The 13,706-nt window shown below is 43.6% G+C and overlaps 1 protein-coding gene across 2 annotated transcripts; it reads left to right on the forward strand.

Moving 5' to 3' along the window:
* The first annotated feature begins 842 nt into the window (after window positions 1-842).
* Window positions 843-13,282, forward strand: cmtm6 (CKLF-like MARVEL transmembrane domain containing 6). 2 transcript variants are annotated; one of them, XM_083989182.1, is made up of 5 exons: window positions 843-997; window positions 3,586-3,712; window positions 11,149-11,325; window positions 11,818-11,916; window positions 12,842-13,282. In XM_083989182.1, exons 2-5 carry the CDS (start codon window positions 3,596-3,598, stop codon window positions 13,010-13,012), a joined length of 564 nt encoding a protein of 187 aa, XP_083845308.1. In that variant the 5' UTR covers window positions 843-997; window positions 3,586-3,595; the 3' UTR covers window positions 13,013-13,282. The 2 variants fall into 2 exon arrangements, with proteins under 2 accessions (XP_083845308.1, XP_083845309.1); XM_083989183.1 differs by having other exon boundaries at window positions 843-994; window positions 3,584-3,712.
* Window positions 13,283-13,706: the final 424 nt, after the last annotated feature.

Here is a 13,706-nt window from a genome sequence, read left to right on the forward strand (position 1 = left end):
CCAGTTCGATCTGGTACGAGTTCACGGGTCGGAAGTTACGAGTGGCCGTTATAGGGAACTTTCACAGACAACAGGATGGTAAAAACACGAGCTACGGGTTACCTGGAACGCTACCAAGTCGTAGTTGTGACTTGAAGCTGTAACTTACGGTTTCAAAAGCCTGCCTTGAACGCAGCGTTAGCCGAAACGGCCGTGAAGCTGATATCTGCTTTAAGTTGTGCAGCTACGATAACATGTTATAAGTCATAATAAGACCAGAAAATAAAAAAAAACTCATATTTGTGATACCTGAACAGTGTTATATTAATATATACTATTAATATTATATTTGTATGTTATATAATAATATTTATATTAATAATACAGTAATATTCCATTGTTTTTGATGAAGAGGAATACATTTATATTGAAATATCTTGTCAAATTGTCATTTTTTAAAACGTTTATTGCATTTACAATTGATGTTCAGTCATCATCAATGGGTTTCAATAGGTGTCTCAACTGTACACGTATGGGGTTTGGTTGAGACGGGACCATGGTAAAAATGCACCTCATGTTTATGACCTGATTGTGGAAAAAATAAACAAGTAATAAATGATATTCTTCAATAATAACTTAGTATACAAACAAATTAAACAGCATATGAAAAATCACTTATTTTCAGTGTATAGTTTTTTTTGCAATATCTGTTCAAAAATGGAAAAGTGAAAAAGTGCCTCAAACGTACTCACTCCACCCTACATGCATTTTAATTTGAAAGTCCTTGGCGGAAGTGGTGGTAGGCTATAGCATCACTTCCTGTTTTGACTTGACACATTGTAAAAAACTCTGGATGCGGAAGTTTGTCTGAAGTTTTGTCTGAAGTTTGTGTCTGGAGCTCGCGGAGCTGCGCGCGCGGGGGGAACGAAGCGACTACGAACTTTCTTTCTTTCTTTTTTCTTTCAGCGGGAAACTTTTTACCTGAGTGAAGCGGAGAGAGAGAAGAGAAGAGACAAAGGTGAGTCCGACATTTCTATCTTCTCCTTTTATCACGGGGGGGAAAACTGTGACTTCCTGTCGCGCGGCGGCGGCGGCGGCTCCGTTGTCGGTGACTGAGGCCACGGCGGTGACGTCACACACCGGACTGCGTTAGAAAAATAAGAGAAAGTAACGAGAGAAAGTTGTTTTACGTTCAAACTGAGTTAAACAACGCAGGAACAATCATTTCACACACACACAGACACACACACACACACGCAGCTCCACCTTTAACCGTCCGGGTTTTCCCCTCGGTGTTGTTGTTGTTGTAGGTTGAAACATTAAACTATAACATCAAAATGTGTTAATGAGGTTCGTTTCCGTTCGTTTCCCTTCGGTTCTTCTCGGTTTAGTTCGGTTCTGTTCGGTTTAGTTCGTTATTAGGTCGTAAATGAGTCACACACCTGTTCACCTGGTTGAACTCTACCTGCGTTAACTTTCACTTTCACTCCCTGGGAGCGTGTCCCTGAACGCACCACACACACACACACACACACACACACACACTAAACGGCACAGATAAGAGCAGGACATAATAAGAAGGTGTCCGTAATCATTTATAGTAGGCTAGGTAAATATTAAACTAGTGTGTGTGTGTGTGTGTGTGTGTGTGTGTGTGTGTGTGTGTGTGTGTGTGTGTGTGTGTGTGTGTGTGTGTGTGTGTGTAAAGGATCTATAACGTCGGTTTAGAGGAGGTGCGTTCAGGTGAAGTGTGTGTTTACGTTCACTAATAACAAGTTTAATGTCTTGTAAATTCAAACTATTAGTTAAACATCATCTTCTGGAAACTTATGAATAACAATTGATTATGAAAAAAAAGAGATATAAAGCAAATAAGCCAATAAATCAAGCCTGTCTTCTGCTATTATTCTCATATTATTTTATTTTATTAGTTCTCTGCTCCGTTCTTTGTTAAATTTAAATGCCTGATAAAATATTTAGCACCTTATCCATGTGCTATTATTTGATGTTGTTTTGTTTTTGATTCATGAATCCCTTAATGTTATAGTTTTGCACTTTTATACTGCCCTTAACTTTCATCTATAATATTATTATTAGTTTGTACAGTGTTTTTTTTTAAAAAGAGCACAATTGAAATGAAATGAAGCTGATTGGCGTTTATTCTGTTTCTACTACTGTGTTTTTTGTTTTTCTCCAGTTTTAGTGATTTTCCAGTTTATTTCTGCTTTTCCTAGGCAGAGCTTTTTTTTTTTTTTGCATTTCCTTTTTTTCATTGGCGCCTCTATTGCAGCATTAGAGCATTGGGCTCCAGACTACCTTTTTTTTTTACCAGGAGCACAGTTCCCTCCCTGACTTAAAGGAGTAGTTCACCAAAAATGAAATCCAGTCATCAGTGCCTCCCCCTCATGCTGAGTAGTTTTTTATTCCTCAAAGGTCATCTGGAGACCTGGGAGGCCGGTTCCTAGTCCAACCAAAACTTTATATGAGAGTTATAGGACCCGACACAAAAACCTCCATAAAACTACACAACAACCCTTTAATATTCCTCCACACTGCTCGTCCACTGCAATCCAAGTGTCCTGAAGGGAGATAGTCCAGAGTTTACTGGAAACTACCTCATTTAGGACATTTTTACAGCCTCAACAGTCCTGGATTGTGGACTATCTCCCTTCAGGACACTTGGATTGCAGTGGACGAGCAGTGTGGAGGAATATTAAAGGGTTGTTGTGTAGTTTTATGGAGGTTTTTGTGTCGGGCCCTATTACTCTCATATAAAGTTTTGGTTGGACTAGGAACCGGCCTCCCGGGTCTCCAGATGCACTTTGAGGAATAAAAAACTACTACAACTACTACTTGGTGAACTATTCCTTTAAAATCAAGCAGAACATTTAGGGACGTACACTGTTAAAGGGACAGCGAGGAGTTTTGGAAAAGTGAAGTGTTTCCACACTACATTTATGAGCCTCCGCACCGTGAAATTCTTTGACCGGTGCAAGACAGACTCATGTTTTCATTCATCAAGAATTAAAGTCAGAGGTTGGAAGACGATCACATACCGTCGTAGTTCCCACCATAAACAGAGATTCGGCGGCGTTATTCTCATGACTCGCCACGAAACCGAAAGTAAGGAAACGCTGGTCGGCTCGCCCAGCATTTCCACCACCACTAATAATAACAAAATAACAATAGAGACAAAACCATAGATTTATCTAAAATGGACCATTAACAAGTGGTAACGGAGATTCATCCACATTAATATGAGACTTTTTTATAACCAAATAGAAACTCCTGGTTGTCCCTTTAATCAATCGACTTGCAAAGAACATCTTCACATTTACTTTTCATTCATGATCCTCACACACACACACACAGTGTTAAAACAAACAAACAAACAAACTGAGAGCTGAGATGCCGGACTGTCCCTGAACACATCAGCGTCTTAAACTCAGATCAGTTTATTTCTTTCTTTCTTTTTTCAAAGGACTCTCTGTTATTGAGTTTATCATTGATCAAAGACTGAAGCTGTGTTTGTGTGACGTGTACGGTGGCCCCGAGTGGCCAAAACAGTCACTGACCTGTGTGTGTGTGTGTGTGTGTGTGTGTCAGCTCCGTCATCATGGCTTCTCCAGGTGTTTACGCTGAGACGACGACTCCGAACCCGAAGTCGTCCTGGTTCCAGGTTCCGTCCGAACATCTGGACAAGATCCGCTTCGTCATCAAGATCCTGGAAGTGGTGAGTGAGTAGCTGTGGTTCGGTCTCTGTCACCATGACGACCACATCCGTGACATGATGAGGAGGATGAGGAGGTTCTGTTTGTATGAATGAAAGCTCTTTTGCTGCTTATTCTGTAGGAACAACAAATAATAACTTCACTTGGAATTAGAAATGACTCATAATGAAAGGAAAAGCCCTCTAGAATATTCTTACAGCGTGTAAAATTAACTTTTTACCTCATTGTCGAGGTAAATTCATGCAAAACCACTGATGCACGTTGCCTTCAGGGACAGTTTTTCATCAAGCAGTCTCTGTATTTCCCTCTAAAACAACTCTGTGTGGTAACGTTGTGTTATTATCTCATAGCGTGGTGAATGTGCAGGTCACAACTTGTCCACCAGAGCGTTGTGGAGTTGTTGGATTGTGTATTTGATGAGTTTGATGATGAGGGAAACCAAGAAATCCCATAATGAGCCTCCGTAGCGTAGCTCTGAGCAGCTCACGGCTCTGCTCCGCCGTTCTAAAAACAGCTTGCACCGACAATTAAAGGTAACGAACCTACTGCTATGACTATAGGGATTATGGCAATGGGCCAATTTGCCGAAAATGTTGAACTATCCCTTTAATGGTTCCAGTGTTTAGACAGTCTTGCACAAACCCCCCGTTTTACTTTACTTTACTTTACTTTTATTGTTTTATTGTACGTGGACAGTCCCAATGCATCAAATGACAGTAAAAGGGGCTTTAGCTTTAGCCAGCATGGCTAATATTCTGCTGTAGTCCCCGGCCAGATGACAATGGGCATCCTAAAAAACAACAACAACAACAACAACAACAACAGTATATTACAACACAATGATTAAAAAGAATCACTAGGGATAGAACAGGTCGGCATCAGTACAATCATGCAAAGACAGCAGCACATGCAATATACCAGTAATCACATCAGCACATCCTGTACTACACATTCTGGGATGCAGACAGACAGGGCTGCATGCAGACATCACGTAGACAGATAGAACACAGACAGGCAGCATGATCATGGTGCAAATAGCACAATATCTTAGTGGGTACAGGTGTAATTATGAGCGAGCCATGTTTTTAGTTTGGATGTAAAAGTGCAGTATGTATGTATTTCTTTAACTCATTGAGTGCCAACCACGTAATTTCTCGTTTTTCGTTCCCATGCGTTGAGTGCCAAAAACGTAATTTTACGTTTTTTGCTTTTTTTTAAATTATGAAAATAGACACTTTAATACACATTATATGTAAATTTGGGGACTCTACGACGAGGAGAACTGAAATATGACGATCAAAGTCACATGACAGCTCATGATCTGGAAGTTTTTTATCATAACTGGGCTTCTGCAAACGAGTTCTGCATGTGGATGCAGCAGCTGCTCTGCTCTCACCCGCGCTGCTCCAGCTGCTCGGAGCTGAACCAGGAAGCTCTCAGCCGACTGTCCCGCCCGGTCTTCAGCTGGAGCAACACCGTGTCCTCCCCAAAGTCCTCCCGCGGTAAAATCTGATGGTCTCTGGGCCAAAGCAGACCGGCATCACCGACCCGTACCACAGAAGGACCGCGACCACCGGCGGGACCGGTCTTCCCGAGCCGCGGTGGCCGACAGACCCTCACGCTCCGCGGGGAGAAGCTGTGACACGGCACGGTGCGTCTGTGTTATTGTTGTTTAGTGGCGCCCCCCCCGCCCCCGATGGTGGTTTTGTGAATAGAACAACAATTGTTGTATATATTTATCTTACACGAGCCCTTTGATCCAGAAATGCAAGTGTCAGAAGAGCGACAGACACAAACAGAGCACCTTTCATAAAAGACGCTCTATCTCCTTTTCTAGAAAAAAAGGAGGGATTTTGGTGAAACCCAGCCATGTGTAGCTTGACTTTTCTCAGGAACGGAGGCACGTAGAAACAAACGGTTTGTGGCCACTTGAAGCATTAAGTTAAACCTTTCAATTGAGCCACAGTATGTGTTGGTGGCAATAATATAGAATACACTGTGGCTCTACAAAAATCGTCAAAAATGGTCTAAATTGCCGGTACACTTGACTAAAACTTTGGAAAGGAGCGCGGCACTCAATGAGTTAATATGGGTGGGAAGTGAGTTCCAGTGTTGTAATGCTTTGACAGAAAATGATAGCTGGTCAAATGTACTTTTCCTGAATGGGACTGTTAAGTCACCACGAGTGGCGCTTCTAGTGATCTGACTAGTGTTATTGCGTTGGTTTATGAATGAGTTCAATGGTGGAGGAGCTAAACCGTGCAGGATTTTAAAGACCAGACAGATGTTCCTATATTTTATGATATCCTCCCAGCTCAGAAGCTTATGTTTGTGTAAGATGGTGCAATGATGTGAGCTGTTCGGTTTCTGGTCCAAAACTTTAAGGGTTTGCTTGTACGGCGTTTCCAATGTCTCTTGCTACATTTAAAGGAGAAGAAGCCCGTATGTGGAAAGACGTACGGTCGCCTCCGACATGTAGAGAAACACATGATGAGTCATCAGTCATCTGTCCTGTGAGTTCAGCTTCCGTTCATGTGTTTGAACTGCTGCGTAGTTGATGCATCATTTACATCTGGAGCATAAAATATCATGTAGATATTCTGTAGAGGTGTAACAATTCTTTTTAACAACAATTAAATTCGAATCAGGATTCGTGATCACCGATTTGATTCATTCAGAATGATCTGATCCGATTCAGTGACTTAACCCTAACTTAACCCTAACCCTTGAAATCGATTCAGTAGCTTTTTAGCCAAAAATTCAACCAGTGTGACTGTGAAATAGATAAATACCTGGAGACTGGACAGTTCTTAAAGACAATGAGAAGAGAGCAGTAGTTCAAACGCTCCACGTTTATTCAATATATTCTGATATTCACAACAGCAAAAAAACTATTATTATTAATAATAAAACATAGCAAGAGACACAGGAACAACTTTTCTACTTATCTATATCAATGCATGTGATCACTAGGCTACCATTAGTGCAAAATCTTCACAGAATATAATACAGCTGTCAGCATCTGTACAACTGGAAGAGAACACAGAGGGCGTCAGGTGTCACTGTGGGTCATGTCATTAATGATCTGACTTACTCAGATATTTCACTCAGTCGACGGTGGATCAGCTGGTGTGTGTCTTCATGTTCACCTACACTCTGTGGACGTACAGAGTGAGGTGAGATAGAAATAACGTAGAGCAGTGTAGGGCTGGGTATCAATCAAACATTTTCAATACCGGTACCGATACCGATACCTTCACTTCGATACCGGTTCCTGAACGATACTTTTTTCGATACCAATTTGATAATAGCAGTTCTAAAAAAAATAAAAATTACATTTCACATTACGGTACAAATCTTGAGCTGTATTTTTCTATTTCAACCAGCAGCTTTTCTAAGGGTCAACAGGTAGATCATTGCAGTCACTATATTTAGATGAATTTTGCAACCTGAAAATATTACTTAAACCCACTTTCATACATAATTTTTGTAGTTGACATATTTTTTAAATAGGCTATGGGTTTCTGATTTGTTGAGGGAAAATGCAAAAAGTGTTACAACTGTTCCTGCTCTCCCCTAAACATTGATGTCAGGTAGGCCTATGTAAAAAAAAAAAAAAAAAAGAACTGTGACGTGGTGGCCGCCGGCCGTGTTGTGATCCTCCAGAACACAGAGATGTCCAGTCCGCCCCTGTGTACAGCTAGCCTACACTTGCGCTCCAGCTTATTGCGAGGAGAGGCAACGCTGCTCCGACATCTGCTCCCTCTGTATGTGTGCGTCGCAGAGCCGCACAGAGGCGACAGAAAGAGGCAGGAGGGACTGATAACATGAAATAGCCTAGATCATAATCTGTATGTGCGCGTCGCGGAGCCGCACAGAGAGACGCAACGAAATACCGGAGCATTCTGTGCAAAGCGCCAGTCAATTTAAGCACATGAAAAACAATGAAAACCGGACGTTTTCATGAATTTATATTAAAAAATCAAAAACAAACCCGGACGCCCCGGACAGGACGTAAAAGACATGTGCGGGTAAAAGAGGACGTCCACCCTGCATGCTCCAACCACGTAATGTTACAGCTGATCACCGTCAGCATTATCAGATCTTGATCACGTGATTAACCTCTGAGTACCGAAACTTGGCACCGAAAAACGAGGCATGTTTTGATACTCGAAGCGTTTCGGTCGGTGCCACAAAAGAACCGAAGTTCGGTACCCAGCCCTAGAGCAGTGTGAACCTTGTCTCTCATGTTGCTCTCTAACTCTGTCTTTACACTACAAGGTTCAAGAGGCCCAGATCAGACTCAGGCTCCGTCATATGTGGAAGTGAATCAGATACAAGTGCCAATACACAGATCAGATCTGTCCTGGCAATGCGAGTCGTACATCATCAATAATATTAATTCCCGTTCCCACATGTTTCTCTGAACTTCTGTAGCCTGTGATTAACACGTAGGACAGACCTGGACGACCGTGTCCAGCTGTGGTCACTGTCACAGGACTTATTACACTGTTTCATTTTCATGGTGTCCGTGCATCTGTTTTTTTTTTTTTCCTCACTAGTTCTTGTTTTCATACAGTAACATTAATTTCTATGCGGATCGAGGACAAGAGGGAGTGTGAAAGAGAGAAACACCAGTTTTCCTTCCTTTTCCTTCCTTCCTACTTCAGCAAAAACTGAAACAAGACGATTAGAAATAGGGATGCATTAACCGTTAAGGGCGGTGTTTAGCTCAGTTGGTAGAGCACCCGCCCCATGTGTTGAGGCTCCTCACTGCAGGCGGCCCCGGTTCGAATCCCGCGTCGGATGGCCCTGTCCTGCATGTCATTCCCCCCATCTCTGCCTCCCATTTCCTGTCACACTTTCAACTGTCCTATCGAATAAAGGCATGGAAAAAGCCAAAAAAATATACTTAAAATAAAATGATTAACCGTTAACCGATAACAAGAACTTTGACTGATTAATACTATCGGTTAATTTAAATTTAAAAAAAAAGAAGTCCTTATGTCATCAACACATGGGGGCGTGTCGACACGAACAGACTTCCACGTGCCTTCAGTCATACTTCCCAGCAAAACGCTAGAAAGGGGGACTGAGGGTAACCTATGTGCTGTGTGCAGTCCCCATGAAGGAAGATCAGACAACAAATGTAGCCCGGGTCAGGGACTAGTTTCTGCTGCGGAGGGATCCACATGTGATGTTTGCAGTGCGAGTTTGCAGCAGGACCTCTGTGTGTGTGTGTGTGTGAGTGTGTGTGTGTGTGTGTGAGTGACCTCTGTCCATCAGGAAGCAGCAGCAGGAAGTGAGAGTGTGAGAGTGAGTGTGTGTCCGCTGTCGTTAGCAGATCTCAGAGCTGCTGTCGCAACGAGGAGCCACCGGCTGCATCCGGCCCCGGGGCCCCGACACCCCCACACACACACGCACACACACACACACACACACACACAAACACACACACACACACACCCACACACACCCTATACCCTCCTCTACCCCCAACCACCACAGAGTCATTCACAAAAAGAGGATCTGTAGTGGACTTTCACAATAAAAGCCTTCCAGGGTCTTCACCTCAGAGCGCCTTTGTTGTGAAACTGAGACAGGACCAGCTCCTCCTCCTCCTCTTCATCCTCCTCTTCTTCCTCCTCCTCCTCCTCTTCTTGGAATCAAACCCTGACACATATAAGTGTAGAGTGTGTGTATGTGTGTGTGTGTGTGTGTGTGTGTGTGTTGACATCAGCCCTGTGTTTAGCTCTGTGGTTCTGGTCTCAGTAACCGGCCCAGACTGGTTCTTTTCACCACCGTGATGCCTTCACTGACCCTCAGAGCTGCTGTTCATCTTGGGTGTGTCTCTGTGTGTGTGTGTGTGTGTGTGTGTGTGTGTGGGCAGCAGCTCTTTCCTAAAACGCCACCACACACACACACAGACACACACACACACACACACACGTTGGTCTCTCTATAACAGTGAGGACTGGTCTCTCTCGTCATGACTCCAGAGTCTCAGTAGTCGACACCAGAACATTTAAACGATTCTCGATACTTATTTCATAACACGATTAAAAAAAACAAAACCAGAACTCTGTGATTCTGAATTCATTCGTCCACTTTATTAAAAAAGAAACTGTTTCACATCAAACGTTCTTGTGTTGAAGCTCCACTGAGCTTCAACAACTTTTAGAGTTTAAAGAGCAGCAGAAACATGAAGTAAGAACAGAGTTAAAAAAAGGTCAACTAGGTTACCTGTGTTTATAAACACTTTAACGAGCACCAGGTGGATTGTTTATGAAGTTAACGAGCTCTGGCCTGAGAATCAGACGTTACCACGGCAACTTGAGGTGGTTGCCAATGACGATAGGGGCCCCCCAGGCTGAGACAGACAGAAACGTGGAGAAAAAGAGCGATTTTCTGCCTCTGCGCTGGTCTCGCAAAAGGCTTACTGTGACAAAACGGTAACTCCTATCAGAACAAAACACAGACCATCATCACTGTAAGGACTTCCTGAACGATTTGGTGTGATTTTGGTGTTTCTACAGTAAATATTTTGGAGACACTTGTGAGTTTAAAACAGGGTCCGTTCTGCTTCTCTCAGAAAATCTTTGTATTGGAGTCAATGAGGAGCAGAGACAGACGTGGCCGCACTTAGAGGCTGATAATTCAAATTCTGTAAGTCTCTCTGATATTTTGAGCAGATGGTGAGAGACAGAACAAGTTTGTCTACAAATTTGGAAAAAATCATGTGTGTAGAGTGTAAATTGTGGCCAGGAGGAGTGTGGAAAGAGAAAAAATCTGGAATTTTTGGGGGGCTCTCTCCCACTCTAACCGATGATGTCACGCACTCTGACACGAACATTCCGTGCAATACACACCCATTATAATCTCATAATTTTTCCAAAAATGATCATGGTCATTGATCAGGGATTGATCAAAAACTATATGACCTACCAAAACGTGGAATAATAGCCTACATCATTACACAAGACTTGTGTCTACTGTTTAAAGTTTAAATGGAGTCTCTAGGTGAAAGTATGCCTGAGCAGTAGATGTTTGAAAAACTCCAATGATTGCTCTTTTTTGCTTTTTTTCCCCCAGCCCGTCCCATTGACTTCAATGCAAAATTTTGAGCAGTTTTTCACAACTTACTTAATTCATAGCTGTAGGGGCCAGTGCTCGGTGTGATGACTAATAAGTCTCAACACCAACAGAAAGTCATGTTGTCGTTACTTTTATCCTCCCAGCAGTTCAACCAGAGAACTGTTGTTCTCATTTATTCACTTGCATTCACAGGCTGCGTTCACTCAGACCGCTGCAGAAATGACTCACTAGGCGAGTTTTAAACGGTTTAAATCAATCTGTTTGAAGATCACATGTTCCCTCATAAACCTGACATCTCCTCTCCTCCTCTCCTCCTCTCCTCCTCTCCTCTCTCCTCCTGCAGCTCCTGTCCTTCGTGGCCTTCATCATGGAGGAGGTGGTCAGCAGCTGCATCAGCTGCTCGGCCCTCTACTTCTTTGAGTTCGTCAGCTGCACAGCCTTCCTCTTCACGGCGCTGCTCCTCATCCTCCTCTCCACCGGCCTGCACAGCCGGGTCGGCATCAGCTGCTGGCACAGCGTGGTGAGAAGAGGCTCCGCCCACCTCACACACACCTCACCACACACACCTGACCACACACACCTTTACAACATTTCAAATGTTTAGATTTTTAATGTTCATTATTATCATGAACAGTTAAGTGCAATATGAAACCTATAGAACTCTTTATGCTCAGGTCAGTAAACTCACCAGTGAGAAACACAACAATTTTTTTGTAATTAAAGAAAACTTTACGTACGTTCTCCTGTTTACATCACACAGAATATAAAAACGACTGTAGACGGTCACAAGGTTTTCTGCTACGTTTTTAATTCAATTAAAACGTTCTCAGTTTCAGCTCACCATAATATAATAATAATATGTGTGTTGGCTAGGGGTGTCACCATTTTGATTTTTTATCGGAATCGGTCAAAATTACGTCATGGTCTCGAGCATTGGAGTCAAAGAGGGGATTGACGTTCATTAAAGGGATAGTTCACCCAAAATTCAAATTTCCTCTTCTTCTCTCCTCAGGACTTCTTCTACACCCTCGTCATCGCCGTCCTCTTCTTCATCTCCTCCATCGTCTTCGCTGCTCAGAACAGCGGCTCCACGGTGGAGAGAGGAGCAGTGGTGAGACTCACTCCTTCACTCCTTCACTCCTTCACCCCTTCACTCTCACTCCTTCACTCTCCACGGTGGAGAGAGGAGCAGTGGTGAGACTCACCCCTTCACTCCTTCACTCCTTCACCCCTTCACTCTCACTCCTTCACTCTCCACGGTGGAGAGAGGAGCAGTGGTGAGACTCACCCCTTCACTCATTCACTCTCTCACTCCTTCACTCATTCACCCCTTCACTCTCTCACTCCTTCACTCTCTCATCTCCTTCTCTTCTTCACTCTCTCATCTCCTTCACTCCTTTACTCTCTCACTCCTTCACCCTCTCACCCCTTCACTCATTCACCCTCTCATTCCTTCACCCCTTCACTCCTTCACCCCTTCACTCTTTCACTTCTTCACTCTCTCATCTCCTTCTCTTCTTCACTCTCACTCCTTCACTCTCTCACTCCTTCACTCCCTCATCTCCTTCACTCTCTCATCTCCTTCACTCCTTCACTCTCTCATCTCCTTCACTCCTTCACTCCTTCACTCTCTCATCTCCTTCACTCCTTCACTCTCTCATCTCCTTCACTCTCACTCCTTCTCTTCTTCACTCTCACTCCTTCACTCTCTCACTCCTTCTCTTCTTCACTCCTTCACTCTCACTCATTCACTCTCACTCCTTCACTCTCTCCTTCTCTTCTTCACTCCTTCACTCTCACTCATTCAATCTCTCACTCCTTTACTCTCTCATCTCTTTCACTCCTTCACTCTCTCATCTCCTTCTCTTCTTCACTCCTTCCCTTCTTCAATCCTGTCTTCCTCTCTTCCAACTTTCTCTCCTCCTTCTTTCCTCCCATACCTACTCTTTTCTTCCTCCTCCTCCTCCTCCTTCGTTCCCTGTCTCTCTTTTCTTTCTTCTCACCGGTATCATCCCTCTCTCCCTCCCTCCCTCTAGGCGTTTGGTTTCCTGGCGTGCGGCTCCTTCCTCGCTGACTTCGGCTTCCTCTTTAAGAACCGTGGTTTTCCTCTGAAGAAAGGCGGGAAGATGGAGTCGAGTAACGGCGTTGCCGCGGCGCCGGTTCAACCCGAGGAGGAGAAACTCCACCACCCCGGCAACGTGGCATAAACCCGTTTCCACGCTGCTGCACTCAGAGGTCAAAGATCTTAGCACTATCCTCTTTTTAACGGGACAACATGGCGTCCATTTTTTAAATCCTGTGTAACACATCAATCAATCAATCAGCCGCTCAGTGAGTGACATTTAAAGGGATAGTTCAACATTTTGTCAAATTGGCCCATTGCCATAATCCCTATAGTCATAGCAGTAGGTTTGTTACCTTTAATTGTCGGTGCAAGCTATTTTTAGAACGGCGGAGCAGAGCCGTGAGCTGCTCAGAGCTACGCTAAGGAGGCTCATTATGGGATTTCTTGGTTTCCCTCATCAAACTCATCAAATACACAATCCAACAACTCCACAACGCTCTGGTGGACAAGTTGTGAGCTGCACATTCACCACGCTATGAGATAATAACACAACGTTACCACACAGAGTTGTTTTAGAGGGAAATTCATGTAAAACCACTGATGCACGTTGTCCTCAGGGACAGTTTTTCATCAACAGTCTCTGTATTTCCCTCTAAAACAACTCTGTGTGGTAACGTTGTGTTATTATCTCATAGCGTGGTGAATGTGCAGCTCACAACTTGTCCACCAGAGCGTTGTGGAGTTGTTGGATTGTGTATTTGATGAGTTTGATGAGGGAAACCAAGAAATCCCATAATGAGCCTCTGTAGCGTAGCTCTGAGCAGCTCACGGCTCTG

Source organism: Trachurus trachurus (assembly GCF_905171665.1).
Source record: "Trachurus trachurus genome assembly, chromosome: 16".
NCBI lineage: Eukaryota > Metazoa > Chordata > Actinopteri > Carangiformes > Carangidae > Trachurus > Trachurus trachurus.